The 24013-nt window shown below is 36.4% G+C and overlaps 1 protein-coding gene across 2 annotated transcripts; it reads left to right on the forward strand.

Annotated features, from left to right (window-relative positions):
• The first annotated feature begins 510 nt into the window (after positions 1-510).
• On the forward strand, positions 511-3277 carry LOC108331108 (myosin-binding protein 3). Of its 2 annotated transcripts, none has more exons than XM_017565735.2 (3): positions 511-957; positions 1195-2544; positions 2787-3277. In XM_017565735.2, the coding sequence occupies exons 2-3, from the start codon at positions 1216-1218 to the stop codon at positions 2808-2810; spliced, it is 1353 nt and encodes a 450-aa protein (XP_017421224.1). In that variant the 5' UTR covers positions 511-957; positions 1195-1215; the 3' UTR covers positions 2811-3277. The 2 variants fall into 2 exon arrangements, with proteins under 2 accessions (XP_017421224.1, XP_052731773.1); XM_052875813.1 differs by having other exon boundaries at positions 511-621.
• The last annotated feature ends 20736 nt before the right edge of the window (positions 3278-24013 follow it).

Consider the following 24013-nt stretch of genomic DNA (forward strand, 5'->3'; position numbering starts at 1 on the left):
TTATTGATAAATAAAAGTATTAACATTAATAAACAACACTAATAAAAAAAAATTATTTTCCTTTTCAATAATTATCTTTACTTTTCATTATTTTTTTCAATGAGTTATTTCCAATAAAACAATTTCCTGTTCTTTCGAGTTTTCTCTTTTTTACTCAATAAAACCAAATATAAAAAAAGAATTAAGACCAACGAAGGTTCCAAAAAAAATAAGAATCCATTCCCCCCTCACTACAAGAAAATGAGAAATGATTAATCACCAATAAAATATATATGTAATGTAAAAAATAAGCAAAAACAGCATAATGTTTTCAAAATAAAATAGGATATTTTGATAGAATCTTAAAATCACCGAAATTTCAGTGCAATTTAAGAAAATATTATATAAAAATAAATATAATTTAATTTACTAAAAATATGAAATATGGTCGGCACTGAAACCAACCTACGAATAACCTTAGCAATCATGGACTTTCTGTCTTATGCGCGTAACTGGAAACAGAAAGTCACACTCTGTCCTTTTCTGCTGTGCGCGTGACCCAGTACAGTTCCTGCACGTATAACAAAAGCAAACACCAAAGGCTAGCTTTTTTACTTTTTGGGAGGATTGTGCACACACTGAGTGAGTGGTTCTTTCGAATTTCTGACCCAATTTTGCAGCAGATTGCTTCTTTTCTTTCCATTGTGAGATTTTCATGTTTGTCTTGTCCCATTGGAAGGTTCATAAATTCTCCGTGTGTGGTGTGAAGTCTTTTTACTTGTTTGAAAAGCTTGTACAGTTTCACACTCTAGTTCTCCTCTTTTCTAAGCAAACCAATCTTTTTCATTTGTTTGTGAAGTTTTTCCTCTTCCTCAAAACACCCTTTTCCTGCAAGATCCCATTTGCACTTACTTTCTTCTTTCTCACAAAATCTGATTCCTGAATTTAGGTTTGGTTGAGATTCTGTTGTGGTAACTGGTAAGTGCTTGTTTTATTCATCGATTTGTTCTTCGTTTTGATATATATGTTAATGGATCTTCTTAGTATTGATGGAATTTTGCAAATAGTGTTTTATTTAACGATTGAAATTTCGTCTAGCTTTCTTACTTTTTGTGGGTTTTGAATAATAATATTTTCGCCCTATGATTCTTGAATGATTGTGAATCGAAGGGTGGTTGTGCTGTACTTGATTTCTGTGTTCTGGGTTGGTGATAGGTTCAATAAGAAAGGTTTAGAATGGCAGAAAGTATGAGGTGTTCTTCTATGATATCTCGTAGTAAAAGTGATCAAATAGCAATGAAGGAGACACTTCGTGCCCAGCAGCAACTTCTGGAAAAGCTATATGCTGAGTTGGATGAGGAAAGAGAAGCTTCAGCTACTGCAACGAGTGAAGCACTGGACATGATACTGCGTTTGCAGGGAGAGAAGGCTGTGGTGAAGATGGAGGCCAGTCACTACAAGAGAGTGGCAGAAGAGAAGATAGGCCATGCTGAGGCCTCTCTCGAGGCTTTTGAGGAACTTATGTATCAGAAGGAAATGTTAATTGTGTCTCTCGAATTTCAAGTCCAGGCTTATAGACACAAACTTATGAGCTTGGGGTGTGATCTTAGTGCTAATGAGTTTGAGTTCCAAGAGGATCTCCTTCTGAATAGGAGTGATAAAAGAAATGGAGAAAATGGGGGTCAGAGTAGCACTGTTAGAAGGCTACAATCAATGCCTGCAATTCAGTTTCTGAGTTCCCTGAGAGCTGCTACCAGGGAAAGATCACCTAGTCCAGTTCTTGAAGTGATCCCTAAGATAATAGAGGAGGAGAGTACTGACAAGGAAGTAGCTCAATCTGGCTTGGATTTGGCAAGAAAACCAGTTGAATTTTCAGGTGGTAGTGGAACTCTTGATTCTTATTTGAACCAGATAAAGGAGTTGAATGAACAAGTGAAGATCATTTCAGATTGTGCTGAAGGAGAAAAGAGTGCAAATTTGAGTAGTAGAAGAGGGAGGTCCTATTCAATTTCATCGCAGGCTAGCATTGATCAAGTTAGTCAAGGTGAAAGTACACATAATGGAGGAGTTGCAAATGATTCTCCTTGTTTGCGTAATGTCTATGATGTATATGAAGTCCCACAAACTAGTGAAAAGCACGAGAAATGGAATTTGAATGCAGAGAACAGATTAAGAAAACCAGATTCTGACTATCAGGGAATGGTTGAAAAACCTGTTAAACTTGGCGCAGCAGAAAAGAGAAAGAGTATGTTTAAAGTGTATAGTGAAATAAAAGCTGCTTGTCCTACAGTTATGATGGCAGTCAGTGACCATAAAAAGGAAGGGATGAATGAAGTTTACAATTCTCAAGCTGAGTTTCGTAAGCTGAATCAGAGAATTGAGAGGCTTGAGAAGGAGAGAATTACTGCAAAGCAAGAGATTATCCATGAAGGGAATGATGAAGAACAGTTGAGACTGTTAAAGGACATACAAAGTCAACTCCAATCAATACAATCAGAGATGAGAGACTTGAAAACCAAAAAAGCTGCTCCTAGGGACAACGTGTCTTTGGCTTCTCTCCAAGAGGTAGTTAGAATTTCCTGTTTTTTTCCCTTGACTTTTGAGGGGAACAAGAAATACTATATTGCTGGACTGAATCTTTCATGTTTTTCTTTGATTCTTTGTGGTGTACACTTTACATTTAGTATCAGTTTGAATGTGATGATCATGGGGTAGGATAGGTTGGTACTGGCTTTTCATGAAGCTATGCATTAGTTGTGCTCTTAAATTTCAAATAAGAACTGATGACAGTAAATTTCTATGAACAGGCAATGTTGCACTTTTGGCTTTGATGAAGTACCTGCAGAATGACCATCTCACAAAATCAATGAACTCACTGCATTACATGTACATACGGTTTGTATACACAGTTTTATTTTTTTGGTAGTGGAGTTGTTACAAAAAGATAGAATTAGATCCTCTAACCTGAACAGTTGCCAACAAATGTATTCATTTTGATAATGGTTTCTGTACACAAAGACAGAGATATCCTTACAAGTCTTAGTGTCGTTTGTCCATGATGATTTATCTTTGTGTATGAATCGAGCTCTTGAAAAAGGGATGTACAAGACACTTTGGCATTGTTCTTCATATCATTTTATCGATTGAGATAATCTTGTTTAGGCAGATAAACCTAAATGATATCTATTCGTAGATTAAGGTTTTGGCAATCATAGTGTTGAATGGAAGTGGATGTAAATGAATGCCCTCAATTATTCTTGTTGGTTTATTTTATTAACGATGTGATTTCTCAGTTTCACCCTTTGGTTGAATATTAACAAGTTTTATTATGATGGTTAATTCAGTTTTTAAAAGCCTTTAATTCCTTAATAAGTGAAAATTTCTACTATTAAACCATGTTATTATAATATTAGAGCTCTCCCTCGCTTAAAAAAAATTCACCCATGCACCTTCCATTTTAACCAAAATGGTCATTTTGGCCATACACATTAAAAATCTTTGACTGAAAAGATTTTCAGGAAGGTTACAAGAAATCATTTCTCCTTTCTCCTCCCTTGCTTTGTTGGTTTCTTGTAATCCTTCAGAAAATATTTTTAATCAAAGATTGTCAGATTCTCTATAAAGGCAAAAATGACATTTTTGATTCAGATGGGAGAGTGAATTTATGGAGGAAATTAAAGTTGTTACACTCTTTTTTTTTTTCATTTTAAATTACAGAGGCAGGAAATTAAAAATAGTTTAATTGTACTGTTTTAACCAAATATAACAATTAACTTACAATTATGTTTTTATATTCGTATATGTATTTAATTACACTAATATTATTTCTATAAAGGAATATAGTTGTAACTTTGATGCTCACTCGATATTTAGAAAATTCACATTTTAGATGAAAAATATATTAAAAAGTAACATTTTGTGTTTTTTCTTTTTTACAAATTTAATTTTCCCTTTGGTTTATAGATAATTGATCATATGATATACTTTAGTAACGAAATATGTTAAGAAACTTATCATATTATTATATATCTTAAAAAAATTATGTGCAATAGTATTAGATGAAACGTTATTTTATTATTTCTAATTATTAAATGGTATTAAATTTCTAAGTAATAATATCATGGTACTTTATTACGATATTAATGCTATTAAAATAAAATAATAGTAAATTAATTGTCAATAATATTACTGAGTAAAACTACTTATTAATAGTTATTATTAATTGTTATTATTATTAAGTAGAGTATTTTAATATTTTTGTCTCCATTTACAAGATATCACTTAAGCAAGTTTAGGTGAGCATCCTTTTTATAGTTTTTTATATACGAATTAAACAATGTACATGAATGTATTTTAATGAATTATGCTGCAAAATGAAGTTGGAGGAATGGAATCAGAATTTTTTGGACTGACGTTAGAGATTAAAACTAGTTTAATGGTGAAAGATTGAATTCAAATAAGTATCAATTTATTAATAAATTTCAAGATAGAAAATTCTGTACAAAGTTTTTACCTTGTTTGGAATGAATGTGAAATTGCATCAATTAGTGGAGGTGGTCTTGTTTGATTTATAATTGTACATGTAATATTGATGTTAATTGGCTTGTAAAAACATCTTCGTGTAAATTCTAACATTTTTAAAGAGTTTTAGGTTATATATATATATATATATATATATATATATATATATATATATATATATATATATATATATATATATATATATATATATATATATATATATATATATATATTAAAAAAATTATTTCAATAAATAAACTTTAAAAATAGGTTTGGAAATGTATATTTAATCTTTTCTAGAATCATTTGTGTTTTTTTAACATTTAATTATTTAAAATAATTAATATGTAATAAACTCTGTTTTAACTCATATTTTCTTTTAAATAAAATTCATACAAAATCTACAACAAAATGATATCTTTGTTATCTTTGTTCATTGCATAATCTGTAATTGTATGGATAAGAATATTTAATTGTAGTTCTTAAAAAAATTGTAGTAGTTAATTTGTATGAGACTAAATATTTTATTTAAAAAATAACTAGTTAAAGAATAATGTAATATTTTTATATATATTTTACTAATATTAAGAGAAAAATAAATGTTTTAAAACATTTACATTAATTTTGCAGGACGTCTTAATTTATTTATATATATAGAAGGAGAGAAATAAATATATATTTATAAATTTTCTAAGATCTTTCGTAGTTTCCTTAATAAACTTCAATGATGACTTGTTTTTTAAATTATTTTCATTGTCCCATCATAATCCGGATTGCCGCATTAACTTTGTAATGCATTCGTAAACTCATTAGATAACCATGAATTAATATTATTTATTATCATTAAAATTATATATGACTTTTTGGGTATAATAATTAGATATAGACTTGTATTTATCTATGAATGAATCATCTATGTAATTTAAAAAAAAAGTTATGAATTAAATATAAGAAAAGTAACCACATATACCAAAATTCGAAATTCAATTCATGATGAAATTATAAATAACGCTTAACTGAACAAATCTAGCTAGATATTAAGATCATTGAAACAAACGCAATTAAAATCATAGAATAGAAAATCCCAACTAATGAAGTGAGAATCAATTAAAAAATTAGAAAACCAATACAAAAGTAATTTACAGAAAGTCAAATTGCATTATTGGAAAGTAAAGAGAAAGTAGAGAAGAATGGACCAATTGAAAGACAAAGTAGATTAATTGAATTAAAAGTACCGAAGTTTTATAAAGTACCCAAAGTAAAAGTACTTTAGAGAAACTAATTTAAAATAGAAAGAAAGTATAGAGAAATTGAATTATCGAGTCAAGTAAAGAGATAAAAAATGGCAAATGACTTAAGAACCTACAAACTAACGTTATAAAATCTTATATATAATGTACACAATCATTGCTTAATAAATTTGAATTTAATAAACAAAATACATAGGGTAACATTTAGCATATTTATGGTACTGATTAATTTGTTACTAAATATGTAAACATATAATATGTATTTTTGACCCTTGAGAGCCGTGAAACTTAAGAAAAATCTCAATATATATATATATATATATATATATATATATATATATATATATATATATATATATATATATATATATATATATATATAAAGTGTTTTTAATGAAAAACTATACAATACATAAGTTATATAACTAAATAACAATTATACTTTAATCTTCCATTATTTATTTTATTACTTCTCAGTCTTTTTATATGCAGCATTCTCTACTCACATATAACATACAATTATTAAAGACAAATAGACCACAAACAAATATAGAAAACAGAATAAATGTAAATTATAGTACTAAATTTAAACAATGGCTTTAGTACATACATACACCTTTTAACAAATCACACATCATATCCAAAAGAACAACATTTAAATAACATAAATCATATATACAAGCTTCGTGGCACATGTATATACAAACATTCATCTGACACAACTTCTCGAGGATTGATGTATTGACTAACACTCTAATACCCTACATCTATCATTACTCAATCACTATTACTTCTCATGAGCTATAGTTATAACATGTTCAAGGATCTTTCCGTCCATAGAGCATGATAAGCACTAGTGCAAAAAGGACTTTAGACGTCTGTTATTTTGGGCTTTTAACGTCTGATCTTTGTCCGATGTCTATATGGGTGACGTTAATGAGACGTCGGACCCTTTAGGTCAGACGTCTCTATAGACGTCGGACCTATATAGGTCTGACGCCTTTATAGACGTCAGACCTATATAGGTCCGACGTCTATATAGACGTCCGATCCATACAGGTTAGACGTCTCTGAGGTTGCTCCTGACTCATGGTGATTCGAGTTTACAACTTTATATTTTAGTTGAAGATAATGCATTGTACATTTTTTTTATTGGATGGTTTTAAAAACGTAGTGGAGGGAATTTGAGGAGTACAAAACGCAAGAAATCGCTGCCATAGAACGTCGCCTAAAGACACGAGAATAACTGCACCAAAACCCAACGAAGACGCATTTTAATCGGTTCAAATGAAAGATAATGCATCAAAGAGTGATGTAATCGGAGTAAAATTAATTTAAAACGGTGCAAAAGTGAGAAAACCTGAAAAGCGTAACCCATAGAGAGAAAACACGACGAAGATGATGAACAATGAGTGCGCGTAACGGCTGTCTCGCGTTCACGGTGTTTTAATGCCAAAATTTAGACGTCGGTTCCCCCAACTAACAGACGTCTGAAGTGCTTCAGAATCGGAGTGGCGAGATCAGATGTCTAAACGGAGTCAAAAAGTGACTTTTTAAATTTTTGGATTTAGGGTTTAGAAGTCGGTTCCCCCAACTAACAGACGTCTAAAGTGCTTCAGAAGTCGGAGTGGCGGGTTCAGACGTCTAAACGGATTCAAAAAGTGACTTTTTAAATTTCTAGGTTTAGTATTTAGACGTCGGTCCTCCCAACTAACAAACGTCTAAAGTGCTTCAGAAGTCGGAGTGGCGGGATCAGACGTCTAAATGGTGTCAAAAAGTGACTTTTTAAATTTCTGGATTTAGGGTTTAGAAGTCGGTTCCCCCAACTAACAGACGTCTAAAGTGCTTCAGAAGTCGGAGTGGTGGGATCAGACGTCTAAATGGAGTCAAAAAGTGACTTTTTAAATTTCTGGATTTAGGGTTTAGAAGTCGGTTCCCCAACTAACAGACGTCTAAAGTGCTTCAAAAGTCGGAGTGGCGGGATCAAACGTCTAAACGGAGTCAAAAAGTAACTTTTTAAATTTCTGGATTTAGCGTTTAGAAGTCGGTTCCCCCAACTAACAGACGTCTAAAGTGCTTTAGAAGTCAGAGTGGCGGGATCAGACGTCTAAACGGAGTCAAAAAGTGACTTTTTAAATTTCTGGATTTAGGGTTTAGAAGTCGGTTCCCCAACTAACAGACGTCTAAAGTGCTTCAGAAGTCAGTTCCCTCCATAACAGACGTCTAAATAGAATAAAAAATTATTTTTTTTTAACTTTTTCGTTTAGTTTTGGTGTCTATTAGGGGGAGCCGACGTATATGAGTATTTAGACGTCGGGCCCTTAGATAACCGACATCTAAATAGTTGTTTTATTTACGAAAAATGCCACTGGTCATTTTTTACGTTGGATATTCGAGGGTCAGACGTCTAAAAGGTGACGTTAAAGGTCTTTTTGCACTAGTGAAGGTAAATTATATATATTTTACAAGCTCAACTTCTTTGACTCACTCTAGATATATGAACATCCCTCGACTCTCACAACTAATTATCTTCATTTATATGTTTCCAATTACTAGTAGAGTTAAGATAATCTCATTTCAGTCTCTGACATCAATACACTCAACACACAACCAACTTGTTTCAGTATTCTCACCCTAGAAATAACTATGCCATCATTCCATTCACAAGCATATTTATTTACAATAACTTTAAGAATATAAAAAACACAATCACAAGAAAAAAAATAATATATGACACATAACTCATTTATCAACATCAATCACCTATTATTTATTTCAATTTACATGTTAATTCACTAAAATCGCCCAACAAATACAAATGGGAGCCTAACATTGGCTAATGAATTATCTTGTGCCCAATGCCTCAAGCCCCTGAAGCTCTTTGGAATTTAAATTCCAATTAGCATGACCCCTTCAACAAGCGTCACATTTCGTAAACGTTTTATCTAACTGTCTATCTCCCTTACAATTGCAGGATCAGGTACATTTGAGAAATAGTTTAGAAAAATATTTTAAGAGAAGATTATTTTTATGAAATAAAACTCGAATAGAAAATTTATTTATAATTCAACTTTTTTAGAAGTAAGATAATTGAATGATATTGTTAAAATCAAAACTATCCCTTAAATTATTTTCTAAGTCTTTAAATACATCTCATTGTTTTTACAAAAAGTGTTCAAAAATATGTTTTTCTATTTAATTAATATACATTAAAAAAATCTCATTTTTTTATAAGATTTTGACAATATTTTACAATAATTTTCATAAAGTAATTAAATTAAATCCATCACAACCACACGATACTTATATATAAAAAATCATAAGAATATAAAGTTATTTAAACTTTTTTATTGCGAAGTGTGACATCCCAAAAATACAGCCAAAACTATAAATTTAGAAAATCACATTTAATAATATTTCAAAACAGTTTTCCACTAGAAATTTGAAAATTTTAAAACTTTCAAATGAACGAACGCGCAAAGACGAACGTCCTTGAGTGCAACTTCAACAATAAAGACGAGTGCTTAAAACCGCACTTCTCCACAAGAGTTACGAACGAACAAACCGAACGTACAAGAAAGCTGACCGAACGGTTTACAGAACAATTACCGAACGGTCGAATTTAAACTTAAACGAAAACAAGAGGTGATCGAACGACCACTCAGTTCAATAAAAATACACTACTGGCCGAGCGGTCACACTGTTCGGTCTTCACTTCCACATCTATCAGATTCTCCTCTTCCAGCAACTCTTCTAAACGCTCGTCTCCCTCTGCTCACATCCACACGGATGATCATCGCAATGACAAGATGGACGTACAAGGACAAAGGACAACACAAGGAAAACGAAAGGGTAAGCTTACGTAATTTAACTCATGCATCAACATATAATTTCCAGCAAACAGTTCATTTCACACATACATATCAACGTACGCATTCATCATACATCACATAATTTAACGCATGTACAAAATAAAACTCAACACGACTGACTGTCCGGACTGTATGAAATCTGCGTAGTTACAGGCGTTCACACACCCGGGTGGTGTGGTAACTGGCATCCTCATCAGCTGCCACCCGAGGTTAGTCCGTTCTTACGTCGCCCACGTTAACTTATGGACTAAGGACCTCCTGCCATTCCCACGCATGACGTGCGTCCTCTACTTGAGAACAAGCACTCACGGAACATCAGGATGAACAGCCAGCATTAACTATCCACAGTCATACTTTACAACTTTCAACATTCAACCATGAGTCGTTCCTGCCTGGAACGCTCGTTCAATATTCATAACTTTCATATCATCGCAAATACTGTTCATCATTCATTATTCATCAATCCATAATCATTTTCATCATTCATAAGGAAGCCATTAAAAAGGAACGTTCTTTCAAAAGTCACAATATTTCCATTCATCTCATGCAATCTTCATCATTTAATATTTGTCATTTTACTATTCATCATTTACTGTTCATCATGAACTATTCATCATTTAAATACCAAACGTTCCATCACAAGGGGAACGAGGACGAACGCTATCCGCGAGGCCAAAAGAACGCTCGTCGGATCAAAGAACGAACGCCAAAAGTGAGACCGAAAGACGCTCGTTCGAATCGAAGAACGAACGGTTTAGGTTCAGAAAAATGCAAGTCAGGTACTGTTCACTGGACGAACGCTGTCAGCGAGACCAAAAGAACGCTCGTTCGTATTAAAGTACGAACGGCAGAGAAACAGTTACGTTCAGAGAACGAGCGCTCAAAATAATACCGAGCACTATTAGGACGAACGTTCAGCTCAAAACCGAGCACTATTAGGACGAACGCTCAGCTCAAAACCGAGCACTATTAGGACGAACGCTCAGCTCAAAACCGAGCACTATTAGGACGAACGCTCATTTCAAACCGAGCACCATCAGGACGAACGCTCAGTGTGAGACCGAGCACCAATTAGATCGAGCGCTCAATCTGAGACCGAACGCCAATTTTGACGAACGTTCGGTACGAGACCGAACTCCAATTTGAACGAACGTTCGGTATGAGACCGAACTCCAATTTGAACAAACGCTCATATTCAACCCGAGCACACGAAAGGACGAACGCTCTATATTTCAAGCGAGCACCAGGACGAACGCTCGGTGTGAAACCGAACGCTAGTAGACTTTAGACACGAGGACGCTCGTCCTCAACAAGGGATCGATCCAAATGAACGAATCCCACTTCTGTTATTTTCATCAGAAAAACCGAACGGTCAGAGACCGTTCAGCAATGAACGTACGTAATTACAGGGGAGTGTTTTATTATTTCATTCCATATACATTCCAGTTCAAAATCTCATTGAAATCACATACTTTCATTCTTTCATATCAACCCAAAATCTCAGATTTCATATATTCTATTCCACCCAGCATCTCATGCATCACATGTAACATAGTCATATATCATTTTCATTCCATAAAAACGAACGTTCACATAACCCAATCATAACAACTTCATACAGTCAAAATAACGAACGTTTACACATAACATACATCAAAAACAGTTAAATTAAGTAAGCTTCCCTTACCTGGAAATGACCGAACGTTCACAGACGCACACAAACGCTTCTCCACTCAAATCCTACTTACCAACGCTCGTTAATCCACTGTGCGAGCGAACGACCCCAACACCAAAAGTCATAACCACGCTACTCTAAGAGAATAACGAACGTACAATTCAAACATAGTTTTCATGCATGAAGGACGAACGTCAGAGAGGAAGGAAAGAACCTACCAGCATCACGAGCCGAACGTTCTCTCTGGAACTCCTACGCCAAGCGTCCTTCAATCTTGCCGGAGTGTGGAACGGAGGAGGTTTGAGTGGTGGTTCCTTAGAGAGAGAAAGAGGTTCAGGTGTAGAGAGAAGGAGGAGAGAATTTGTGTTTCCGAAATGAAGGAAAGAGGGGTGCGTGCAGAGGGTGGAGAGTATTTCAGAAATTCTCAGATTTGCTTTCCACCCTGCCAGCGCACGTCCGCACTCCGCCAGCACACGTCCGCACCCACCAGCGCACTCCACTATGCCTCAGTAGCCTACAACGGACGGTCGTCCACTCCCGAGCGAACACCTGGACTCCACCACGCCGAACGCACGTTCGTTCTGACTGTAGATGCCGGACGTCCACTCCTAGGCAGACACGTGTATTCCACTACGCCGGACGCACGTTCCCACTGCGCTCAGATCAGCTTGGCGTGCGACAGCTGGCATCCGTCAGTGGATGCCAGGCGCTGCTGTCGCCCATGTGCGGGCTGAGGTGGCTCGCCCTGCGCCTGCCACGTGGACTCCACTGTGCACGTTTTTCTGAAGCGTGACATTCCCTCCAACTACAAAAATTTTCGTCCTCGAAAATTAGGACGGGGAATCGAACAGATGAGGATATAAGTCCTTCATAGCATCTTCCACTTCCCAAGTAGAGTCGACCTTCTTCTAGTCCCATATGATTTTTACCAATCTGACTGCTTTGTAGTATTTTAGTGATGCTATCTTTAATTCTAACGGGTTGTATTTCCAGCGTTATTCTCATCACTTTATAAAAGAGATTGTCGAAGTCTAAGCACATCCTGATGTGTAGTGTTGCCTCCCACTACTCACATAATAAACCCATCCTGGTAGTTCCCACCACTCAAAGAGCTTATCAGGGCAACTTCAACCACTCATACGAGGAGATAATTTTGGATCATCATGCACATCACATAACTCACACCAAAACCAGGGCGTATTTACACTCAACCTCATAGCAAGAGATCCTCTATAATTTAAATATTTCATACTCCCAAAATGTGATAAAATCGCATACTAAATATATATATATATATATATATATATATATATATTTTTTTTTTTTTTAACCGCTACTATTGAAGGTTCCGGTATACATGACCGGAACTGTGAGCACAGTGAGGTTCTTTGGCTATAAGTAAGGCGTTAGCCGCGTTAGGCGACACTTCGAAACGCTGAGATTTTCAGAGCACGTGAGAGAGAGAGAGATAGTGAGAAAGTGAGATCTGAGCATCGAGGGTTCTGAGTGTGAAAACTTTGCGAGATCTGAACAACTGAGTGTGGTAGATCGGAGAGTCTTCCGGTAAGCTTCGATCTTGAAGTTCCAGAGCTTTGCTCCGACTCGAGTAAGTACTTCTTTTCTCTTATCTCTTCTTTTCCTTTACTCAGCTTCTCCTTCTTCTTTACTTCTCGCTTCTTTTCTTTCCTTTCTTCTTTCTGCTTCCTTTCATGTACTTTTCTTTTTCTTTTTCTGAGCTTTTATTTCCCGCAATTATTTTCTGCCTTCTTCTTTACTTTCCACTTGTTATTTTTACTTATGCTCCTGCATTTACTTTCTTCTTCTTCTATTTTCCTTTTATTAACTAAAACTAAGAACACACTGTCTTAACAAAGATAAGGGGTATATCGGCTGGAAACCAGACGTTAATCTCCCTTCGTTTGAAGGTATGGCAGAGACAATCGGGTAGAACAACGCCACGTACCCCATAAAAACAGAAAACTTTAAAACGAGAAATTTATTTGTATGAACCAGACATGGACAAATTGACATAGATCCGTTTAGGAACCTTTGCGAGGACCGTGAAACAGATCTGAGACTGGACACTAAAACAACAATGATTGGCTGGACAAAAGAACCTAAAAGGGAACAAAACAAATAAAGAAAACACTGAATATTTTTGTTCTGTTTTTGCCCTTTTTATTTTATTTTATTATTTCATTATGCTTTAGAAATATTTTGAGAGGAAGATGAATGAGATGGAGATGGAGAGGTACACCAGTCAGCGGTGGAAACCTACTGATGGTCAGGTCAAAATGATGACCAATATCTTCAACTACGGGGTCACACATCCCAGCAGAGCCCAAGTCGTCGAGATTGCGTCTCGACTAAGGGCTTTCGGAGAAGTTAGTGAATATAATGTACACTGCTGGTTCAACAATCATGGTAACCGGGTCAGGCGCTGGCAAGCGGAATTAGACCCCACTGGCACCGTATTTTCTCAGCTACCGCTGTACATGTATGGTAAGAACCCTAATTACCACTATTTTTGGTTTGAATTTTACTCTTCCTTCTCCATTATTGACACAATTTTCTTTGTTGGAAGAATATGACTGGGTAATTATGAGGGCGCCGAGGTTGCTGAACTTGTTCCCCGTTCCGATCATCATTGACGACGACAGAGACGAACGACAGATCCCTCTACCCATGCTTCTCCCATTCCGAACCAGAGCTCCCTCGACGGAGCTCTCCCTTAGACCACCACAACCAGCTCGAGAATTTTTTCACTAAATATTATTATTTAATGGTCTGTAATATTAACGATCAGCATTGATCGAACCCCGAACATCTTTTATTTGCTTTTGTTTATTTGCTTATTTGCGTATTTTATGGACTGTAATATTTATCTGCTTTACTTTTTATGTTTGCCCGTTTAACGTGTGTGGTACCATTTTCACACGAACATTATGGTATCTGGTTATAACTTATGAGGTTTGAAAAATATGTGCAGTCTTCATGGCCTTAAAGGCCTAAATTAATGAATTATATGGTATTTGTCTTATTTCTGAAAATAAGATTTACTTTCTTCGAATATAACTCTCCTCTTTATACTCTTAAACTAACACATTCTTATATTGTTCCAAATATGAAACAAGAGTGAAAAAAAAAAATTATATCCTTCAAGTATCTACACACATTATACCACTAACCGCGTCAGAGAATATAACCAATAAAGTAGCATAATTGAATTTGAGATACCCGAACTCGTATATCACAATTTCTGTTGAATTAATACTACAAAACACACGGCTCCATTACTAACATCCGTCAAGACTTCCTTGTTCGCGATTAGCTCTAAACCATGTGGGTCGGAAAACACCAACTATTTTTGACCAAAGTCAAAAAGAATACGGTTGATAGTCAACCAATTCATTCCTAGGATCACTTCTAAATCCTTTAGGGGTAGGCAGATGAGGTTTACCTTATAGTTACGTCCTTCAACCTCTATAGGACATTTAACACATACAGTAGACGTCCTAACCTCACCCGCTGCTGGGGTTGATACTATCAAGTCGAACTACATTTTGCGTTCGGCTATACCCAAATCCCCAACGCACGCCTTCGAAATGAAGGAGTGTGTCATCCCCGAATCATACAACACACAAACATGGCTTTCCAAATAATAAAAACAGATATTGGTGACGAACGTACCTAAACGTGATATTCCAGCGCCCGTTATGGCATCACTCGACCGTTCGCCTGTGCTTGGCCACCACTCCCTGGTTGATTTCTCCAAGTATTTGATGGCTTCGTCACCGTTTGTCCTCCCATATTACACTCGCGCTTTAGGTGTCCGTTCCTCCCACAATGAATACAGGTCTTTACCCCTAACAACTGCGGACACGATGATCGGAAGTGTGGTCCTCCACACTTAAAACATTTTACGTCCTTTTTCTGTCCAGACCGACCGGCAGTCACCAAACATTGCGATAGCAACCCACCAGAAGCAGATGGTGATACCGAATGATCGTAAGGTGTCCTCCTTGGATCATCATTGTTCCTTGAGGATATGGCTTCTCTTGTTGTCTGCTGTTGTTGTTCCTTGTGTTGTTCCAATTCCGTCACACTCTTCTCTAATACTTGAGTCCTATCCACCTCATCAGGGAGACACTTCTCAGTGAACTTAGCTGGATGATGATGACAGAAACACTCCAAACTCAACTCGGTCCTGTGATCCCCAGAGGAAGTGAATGCTCCGATAATGTTCCTAGTGATTTCTATGATCTCCATCAGTTGTCTTTGGGTAGCTTCAGAGTGTGCTCTTATAGCCTCTAAACTCTGTAGGGCGGCCATATTCTGTTGTACTAAGCAGTGTTCTGTTGCTGGAGTGCCTCTATTACAGAGTCCAGTAGTCTGATATGGTCAGACGCATCACGCTCGATAGGTTGAGGGTGTGGTCTTGATGCCATTAGTTGTCTCTGATAAATAGAGAAGACGAACGTTAGCCAAGCTTAAAGAGTTTAGAATAACCCATCAAACAATTATTGAGCACACAACACAAGCATAGTATGCTCATAACCTACAGTGTTCCTTAAGGAACAAAACTGCTCTGATACCACTAATGTGACATCCCAAAAATACAGCCAAAACTATAAATTTAGAAAATCACATTTAATAATATTTCAAAACAGTTTTCCACTAGAAATTTGAAAATTTTAAAACTTTCAAATGAACGAACGCGCAAAGACGAACGTCCTTGAGTGCAACTTCAACAATAAAGACGAGTGCTTAAAACCGCACTTCTCCACAAGAGTTACGAACGAACAAACCGAACGTACAAGAAAGCTGACCGAACGGTTTACAGAACAATTACCGAACGGTCGAATTTAAACTTAAACGAAAACAAGAGGTGATCGAACGACCACTCAGTTCAATAAAAATACACTACTGGCCGAGCGGTCACACTGTTCGGTCTTCACTTCCACATCTATCAGATTCTCCTCTTCCAGCAACTCTTCTAAACGCTCGTCTCCCTCTGCTCACATCCACACGGATGATCATCGCAATGACAAGATGGACGTACAAGGACAAAGGACAACACAAGGAAAACGAAAGGGTAAGCTTACGTAATTTAACTCATGCATCAACATATAATTTCCAGCAAACAGTTCATTTCACACATACATATCAACGTACGCATTCATCATACATCACATAATTTAACGCATGTACAAAATAAAACTCAACACGACTGACTGTCCGGACTGTATGAAATCTGCGTAGTTACAGGCGTTCACACACCCGGGTGGTGTGGTAACTGGCATCCTCATCAGCTGCCACCCGAGGTTAGTCCGTTCTTACGTCGCCCACGTTAACTTATGGACTAAGGACCTCCTGCCATTCCCACGCATGACGTGCGTCCTCTACTTGAGAACAAGCACTCACGGAACATCAGGATGAACAGCCAGCATTAACTATCCACAGTCATACTTTACAACTTTCAACATTCAACCATGAGTCGTTCCTGCCTGGAACGCTCGTTCAATATTCATAACTTTCATATCATCGCAAATACTGTTCATCATTCATTATTCATCAATCCATAATCATTTTCATCATTCATAAGGAAGCCATTAAAAAGGAACGTTCTTTCAAAAGTCACAATATTTCCATTCATCTCATGCAATCTTCATCATTTAATATTTGTCATTTTACTATTCATCATTTACTGTTCATCATGAACTATTCATCATTTAAATACCAAACGTTCCATCACAAGGGGAACGAGGACGAACGCTATCCGCGAGGCCAAAAGAACGCTCGTCGGATCAAAGAACGAACGCCAAAAGTGAGACCGAAAGACGCTCGTTCGAATCGAAGAACGAACGGTTTAAGTTCAGAAAAATGCAAGTCAGGTACTGTTCACTGGACGAACGCTGTCAGCGAGACCAAAAGAACGCTCGTTCGTATTAAAGTACGAACGGCAGAGAAACAGTTACGTTCAGAGAACGAGCGCTCAAAATAATACCGAGCACTATTAGGACGAACGTTCAGCTCAAAACCGAGCACTATTAGGACGAACGCTCAGCTCAAAACCGAGCACTATTAGGACGAACGCTCAGCTCAAAACCGAGCACTATTAGGACGAACGCTCATTTCAAACCGAGCACCATCAGGACGAACGTTCAGTGTGAGACCGAGCACCAATTAGATCGAGCGCTCAATCTGAGACCGAACGCCAATTTTGACGAACGTTCGGTACGAGACCGAACTCCAATTTGAACGAACGTTCGGTATGAGACCGAACTCCAATTTGAACAAACGCTCATATTCAACCCGAGCACACGAAAGGACGAACGCTCTATATTTCAAGCGAGCACCAGGACGAACGCTCGGTGTGAAACCGAACGCTAGTAGACTTTAGACACGAGGACGCTCGTCCTCAACAAGGGATCGATCCAAATGAACGAATCCCACTTCTGTTATTTTCATCAGAAAAACCGAACGGTCAGAGACCGTTCAGCAATGAACGTACGTAATTACAGGGGAGTGTTTTATTATTTCATTCCATATACATTCCAGTTCAAAATCTCATTGAAATCACATACTTTCATTCTTTCATATCAACCCAAAATCTCAGATTTCATATATTTTATTCCACCCAGCATCTCATGCATCACATGTAACATAGTCATATATCATTTTCATTCCATAAAAACGAACGTTCACATAACCCAATCATAACAACTTCATACAGTCAAAATAACGAACGTTTACACATAACATACATCAAAAACAGTTAAATTAAGTAAGCTTCCCTTACCTGGAAATGACCGAACGTTCACAGACGCACACAAACGCTTCTCCACTCAAATCCTACTTGCCAACGCTCGTTAATCCACTGTGCGAGCGAACGACCCCAACACCAAAAGTCATAACCACGCTACTCTAAGAGAATAACGAACGTACAATTCAAACATAGTTTTCATGCATGAAGGACGAACGTCAGAGAGGAAGGAAAGAACCTACCAGCATCACGAGCCGAACGTTCTCTCTGGAACTCCTACGCCAAGCGTCCTTCAATCTTGCCGGAGTGTGGAACGGAGGAGGTTTGAGTGGTGGTTCCTTAGAGAGAGAAAGAGGTTCAGGTGTAGAGAGAAGGAGGAGAGAATTTGTGTTTCCGAAATGAAGGAAAGAGGGGTGCGTGCAGAGGGTGGAGAGTATTTCAGAAATTCTCAGATTTGCTTTCCACCCTGCCAGCGCACGTCCGCACTCCGCCAGCACACGTCCGCACCCACCAGCGCACTCCACTATGCCTCAGTAGCCTACAACGGACGGTCGTCCACTCCCGAGCGAACACCTGGACTCCACCACGCCGAACGCACGTTCGTTCTGACTGTAGATGCCGGACGTCCACTCCTAGGCAGACACGTGTATTCCACTACGCCGGACGCACGTTCCCACTGCGCTCAGATCAGCTTGGCGTGCGACAGCTGGCATCCGTCAGTGGATGCCAGGCGCTGCTGTCGCCCATGTGCGGGCTGAGGTGGCTCGCCTTGCGCCTGCCACGTGGACTCCACTGTGCACGTTTTTCTGAAGCGTGACACGAAGCAAGTGAGACCTATGTCTACTTGAACACATATTATAGTTAAATTTTAAGAATTTGGTGTGTTTTTATTTATTATTCTATTATTATTTATTACATCTTATTATACTCCCATATAAATATTATTTTAATAGAAATATAAACTAAATGTTAATCTATAAATATAATTAATATTTTTTAAAAATATTTATTCTCATAAATACTAATATATACTATATTTATATAAATTTTAATCATCTTATTTGCAAGTGAATCTTTCTTTCTCAATACTAAAAAAAACTCTTTCCAAACGAATAATCAAAACCCCATTAAAATTTGTTTCGATCAGATCTGGTGGGACCCTGTTAAAACATTCACAAACGGTAAAGACTGACGAACGGATGATATCGCATGCTACGGATCGTACGGACGCTTGGTGACGGACGAACGTCTTCTCACGAGCTGAAGCAGACCGAGCGGCTCTGGCACTTGGGACACTAGCTGACGAAAACCGGACGGTCATTGCTGAATCCCACGAACTGAAGAAGACCGGGCCAAGACCGAACGGGCGGTTACCTCTTGGCCGAAGGTTGGATGCGCTGAGAAGGGTTGAAATGGGCTTTCTTGTCTTCAAGACGCCTGGTGACGGAGGGACGCTGCTCCACGCTCTAGGTTGAAGGCCGGGCGGGTTTCTCTCTATGCACTCCAGGTGGTCGTCCTCCTACTCCAAGTCGGGCGGTCGGGTACTTGTCAAAGGCACTACGACGCTCAAGTCAGTAATATGACAGAGCAGTCTGTGATGCATGAATATATCGCATCGTAAGGAATCTGTCCAGAAATCATACCTGGGGCCTTTATTTATACTGATTGTAATGGGCTTTTACCTTTCATGGGCCTGAAAACGGCCCAATCACACCTTAATCTTCATTAAGGGCTTTAATGAGTCATTAGTATTTAACCGCGTAGTCGACATAGTGAGGGATGGTCGTGACGGCCAGTCAGTAGGGTGACCGGCCAAGGATGTCAACCTGGGAGGGCCGGTCGTGACGGCCGGCCAGCAGGGTGACCGACTAAGGATGTCAACCTGGGAGGGACGGTCGTGACGGCCAGCTAGCAGGATGACCGACCAAGGATATCAACCTGGGAGGGACGGTCGTGACGGCCGGTCAGCAGGATGATCGGCCACGATGGACACTCGGTCTTGTCGGTCGGCCTGGATGGACGACCTTGGCGGGCCGCTCGTTCTTGATGGTCGACTTGGATGGACGACCTTGGAGGACCGTTCAGTCTACGTCAGCTCGGACAACGTTAGTTTGGACGCTCGGTCATGATTGTGACCTGGGTGGGCGGCATTGGGTTAACCGCTCGCTCGGTCTATGTGTCAGGAGGACCGGACGGTACATAAGCCCCCTAAGCCCGAGCATAATTTTATTATGCGAAGGGGTTTTGTAGATGGCTTTCATGAAAAAGGACGAGATTCCTGGTTTGCTTTCTTTTCTAAGTCCTTTCTACTCGTTGGTGAGTGGACAGAAGACGAACAATCATGCTTGTTGAGACTATTCGAGGCTGAGAATTTAGACTGAGAGGTTGAGGCCCTTAGACGTGGCCGATCTGGGTGGACGTTCGGTTTATGAATGGTCGACCTTGGAGGATCGCTTGGTCCATGTGTGGTCGAACAACGTTAACTTGGACACTCAATCTGATGGCCGACCTGGGTGGACATTCGGTCTATGTGTCAGGAGGACCGGACGGTACAAAATTTAATAAATCAATTCAGACGATAGCAATTATTGTTGCATTAAATTTCTAAAAGGCATTTAATGTTCATTCATCAATTAAATGTCCAACAAATACGTTACGTATAAATTCAACAATAATTTAAAATACATTAAATTCTTAAAATAAAATAAAAATTGAACAAATTTTTAATCTGCCAAACAAATTCATTGACAATATACATCTAATCTCCACCTAATCTTTGCTTAATATTTTACTCATCATTTTCTTTTACAAATCAAAAATTAAATATAACAATAAAGACAAAGTTGCCAAACAAAATCATTTACCATATATAACTATTCTTCACCTAATCTATGTATCTATCTTAATATTCAACTCACCAATTTATAACCAACCTTATTCATTTCACTAAATTCTAAAGAAAATTGAAGGAGAGATCTCATATAATACTCAAAAGTAAAAGCTAACCTCTTCCTATGAAAAAAAAATATTAGCATTAATTGAATTATTAAAGAAACTTTTATAAAATTCATTAATTATTAATTATTAATGAATTACAATTTTTAGTTTGACAATAATTGTCATTTAATATTTTTATAACATGATTAAATTTATTGAATGTTATTAATTTTTAAATGTAATCATATTCGACATAAACTCATATATCTCTAATAAGTTTTGCATTCTATGGGTAGATATATGAATATAAAAAATAAATTATAAAATGAATAATAATTAACTCTTTTAAAAGTTTAAAATGATAAATAATTCAAAATAGTCATTTTAAATCAAAATAAATCATAAATAATAAATATCAAATTATTATTCAAATCTTAAGTATTAAATATTTCACTTGTTTTTATCAATTGATTAACGAATTTCATTATGATTGTCCTTTTTATCATGTAAAATGCTTTAAAATGGATTTTCTCGCAAAAAAAAAGGTTCATGTTTCAATTTAAGGCGAGAAGATTCATTCCAAAAATGTTTAAGACAAAAATGTTTTAATTTCTACAGCTTTTCTTATGAATATGTCTCAAGAGTCGTTCCAAAATATTAAATGTTTAAACTTTTTCATACAAAATATTTTTATTTTGAGTTATTACAATTATAATACCCATACTAGTAATATTAGAGGTCTATAATCCATTATTTATTCAATATTAATAGGTAGAAATGTTAAATACCTTTAATAATAATAATAAAATTTTAATCTTTAAAATATGTATTTGTATAATCCAAATATCATTTTTCTAAAACAACATCATTCTTGAAACATGTGAACTAGATGAAGATATTAAATTAAGTTAAAGATCAACTAATCAAAAATTAAAAGATATAAGAGACCTAAAATCTAGAGAGTTCTTAGATCCATCTAGGTACGAGTTCGTTCAATCACAATAAATAGGATATATTTCATGATGCAAGATTCATTATTATATTTATTATGCAATTTAATGTATTGCTAACTTAAGCGTCAAATATCTTTGAATGCATTTAGACCTTTTAAACTTAGAAAATCTCGATCAAGAAAACATAGTCCGAAAATAGAAGACCATAACAAGAAGATTGAATTGGAAATATTAGTTTGGCAAGAATAATACTAAAATAGTCTCTCTCGAATTAAAATTTTAGCTAACTTATTTTTCTAACAACCCCAAAAATAGTATGAAACTATCTTTAGAGTCAATACATTATTGATATTAAGTGATTCATTTCAGATAATAGGATAACCTACATGCATCATGCATGTAATGTAATTAAAATCATTTGAGTTTAAGATTTTCAAAATAAATAGGCAACTAATTATAATTTTTTTTTATAAAAAAGATACTATTACTACATAAAAGATACATTATATACATAAGTTTACATTTCTTGGCATCAACTCCCAAAAAATACTATCCCAAGATTGAGGTCCACTAACACTGTCACTTTCACCTACTCATGCATACAATGAGATCATAGCAAAATAGAAACACAAACAACAACTAGAAAAGGGTAACTCAATGATAATTTCAAACAATTAAAAGTTGTAAATTAATAAAGTAAATAATTTACAAACAATCAAGCAATTCATGCACCCTCATTTCAATTCAAACACATTTAAGACTTCAAAAATACCTACTCTAAACTCATTTTTGGAAAATGTATGCATTAAGTTGACGATCAATGTAGTCCTGTACTTGTCATGGAATGATGTACCATAAATCAAGACCGACCTAGATTCACCATGTCTAAAGTATCCCATAACAAGGTTAGTTTACCATGACATCGCCATAAATGGGCTACCCACACAAAATCTTGTCATAGGTACTCCTTTAATCCCTCTTAAACTTCATCCTTTGTATGAGTTTAGTAGAGTTAGTATGATCGCACCCTTGGCAATCCTACTCAATGCATACATAACACTAATGATATGATATTCCTCTTTAGGAAAAACCTTATCCATACAATACACATAATTCTCATAACATTTCAATCCAATAATTTCATTATCTCATCATATTGAACATTTATTAAAGAAATTATTTCTCTAATAACATAAAAATTCTTAATACTCTTAGCATTAATTCACCAAAATCTCCCAACAAATACAAAGGGAGGCCTAACGCTGACTAAGGCAGAAAGCTCCTTGAGAGAAAATTTTGAATTTATGGCTACTGATTTGATATTTTTGCCTAATGAATTGCCTAGTACCTAATGCCTCATGCCCCTAGGGTTCTTTGGAATTTAAATTCCAAATAGCACCCCTAAGAACCTAAGTAGTGCCCAATGTTAGCCACCTCCAGAGCTCACTATCAAGTGAGCTTTTAACGATCTCAGGGTGGCGTCCAATGCTATAACCACTAAAGCTCACTGACTTCAAATATTAAGGTGGCACCCAATGTTACTAACTTATTGCCTAGTGCCATACTAAAAAATCAATAAACATGAGGATACCAACTTGTTCAATTAACTCTAATTGGCACTTTTATCCATTTTATTGTGGCAAAATAATTTTAAATGTATCAGTAGATGTCAATTGTTCAAACTCAAATACTCACATTCAAACATTTCACAATTTGAAACAATAATTAAGCACATACATAATTTAACATAATTCTCCTTCACCACAAATTCATTCAACATAGTTTCACATATTAGATCAATCTAGCAATTCAAATCAAATCTAATCAAGTATAAGCATATAATCTAACAACAAGTACTACAAGTAAGAATTAATACTAGTTTCCCTTACTTACCTGAGTTAGATAACTCTAACTAAAAATTGCTTCTTAAAGTTCTATTGCTCACATGATGATCTAATTATGCATACAAAACTTCAATTAAAAATCTAAACATATATTTATAATCATAGACAAACAAAGGTTCACTTTGAGTCACATTAGTTGAATAACAATCCACATAC

This window comes from Vigna angularis, chromosome 4 (assembly GCF_016808095.1).
Source record: "Vigna angularis cultivar LongXiaoDou No.4 chromosome 4, ASM1680809v1, whole genome shotgun sequence".
NCBI lineage: Eukaryota > Viridiplantae > Streptophyta > Magnoliopsida > Fabales > Fabaceae > Vigna > Vigna angularis.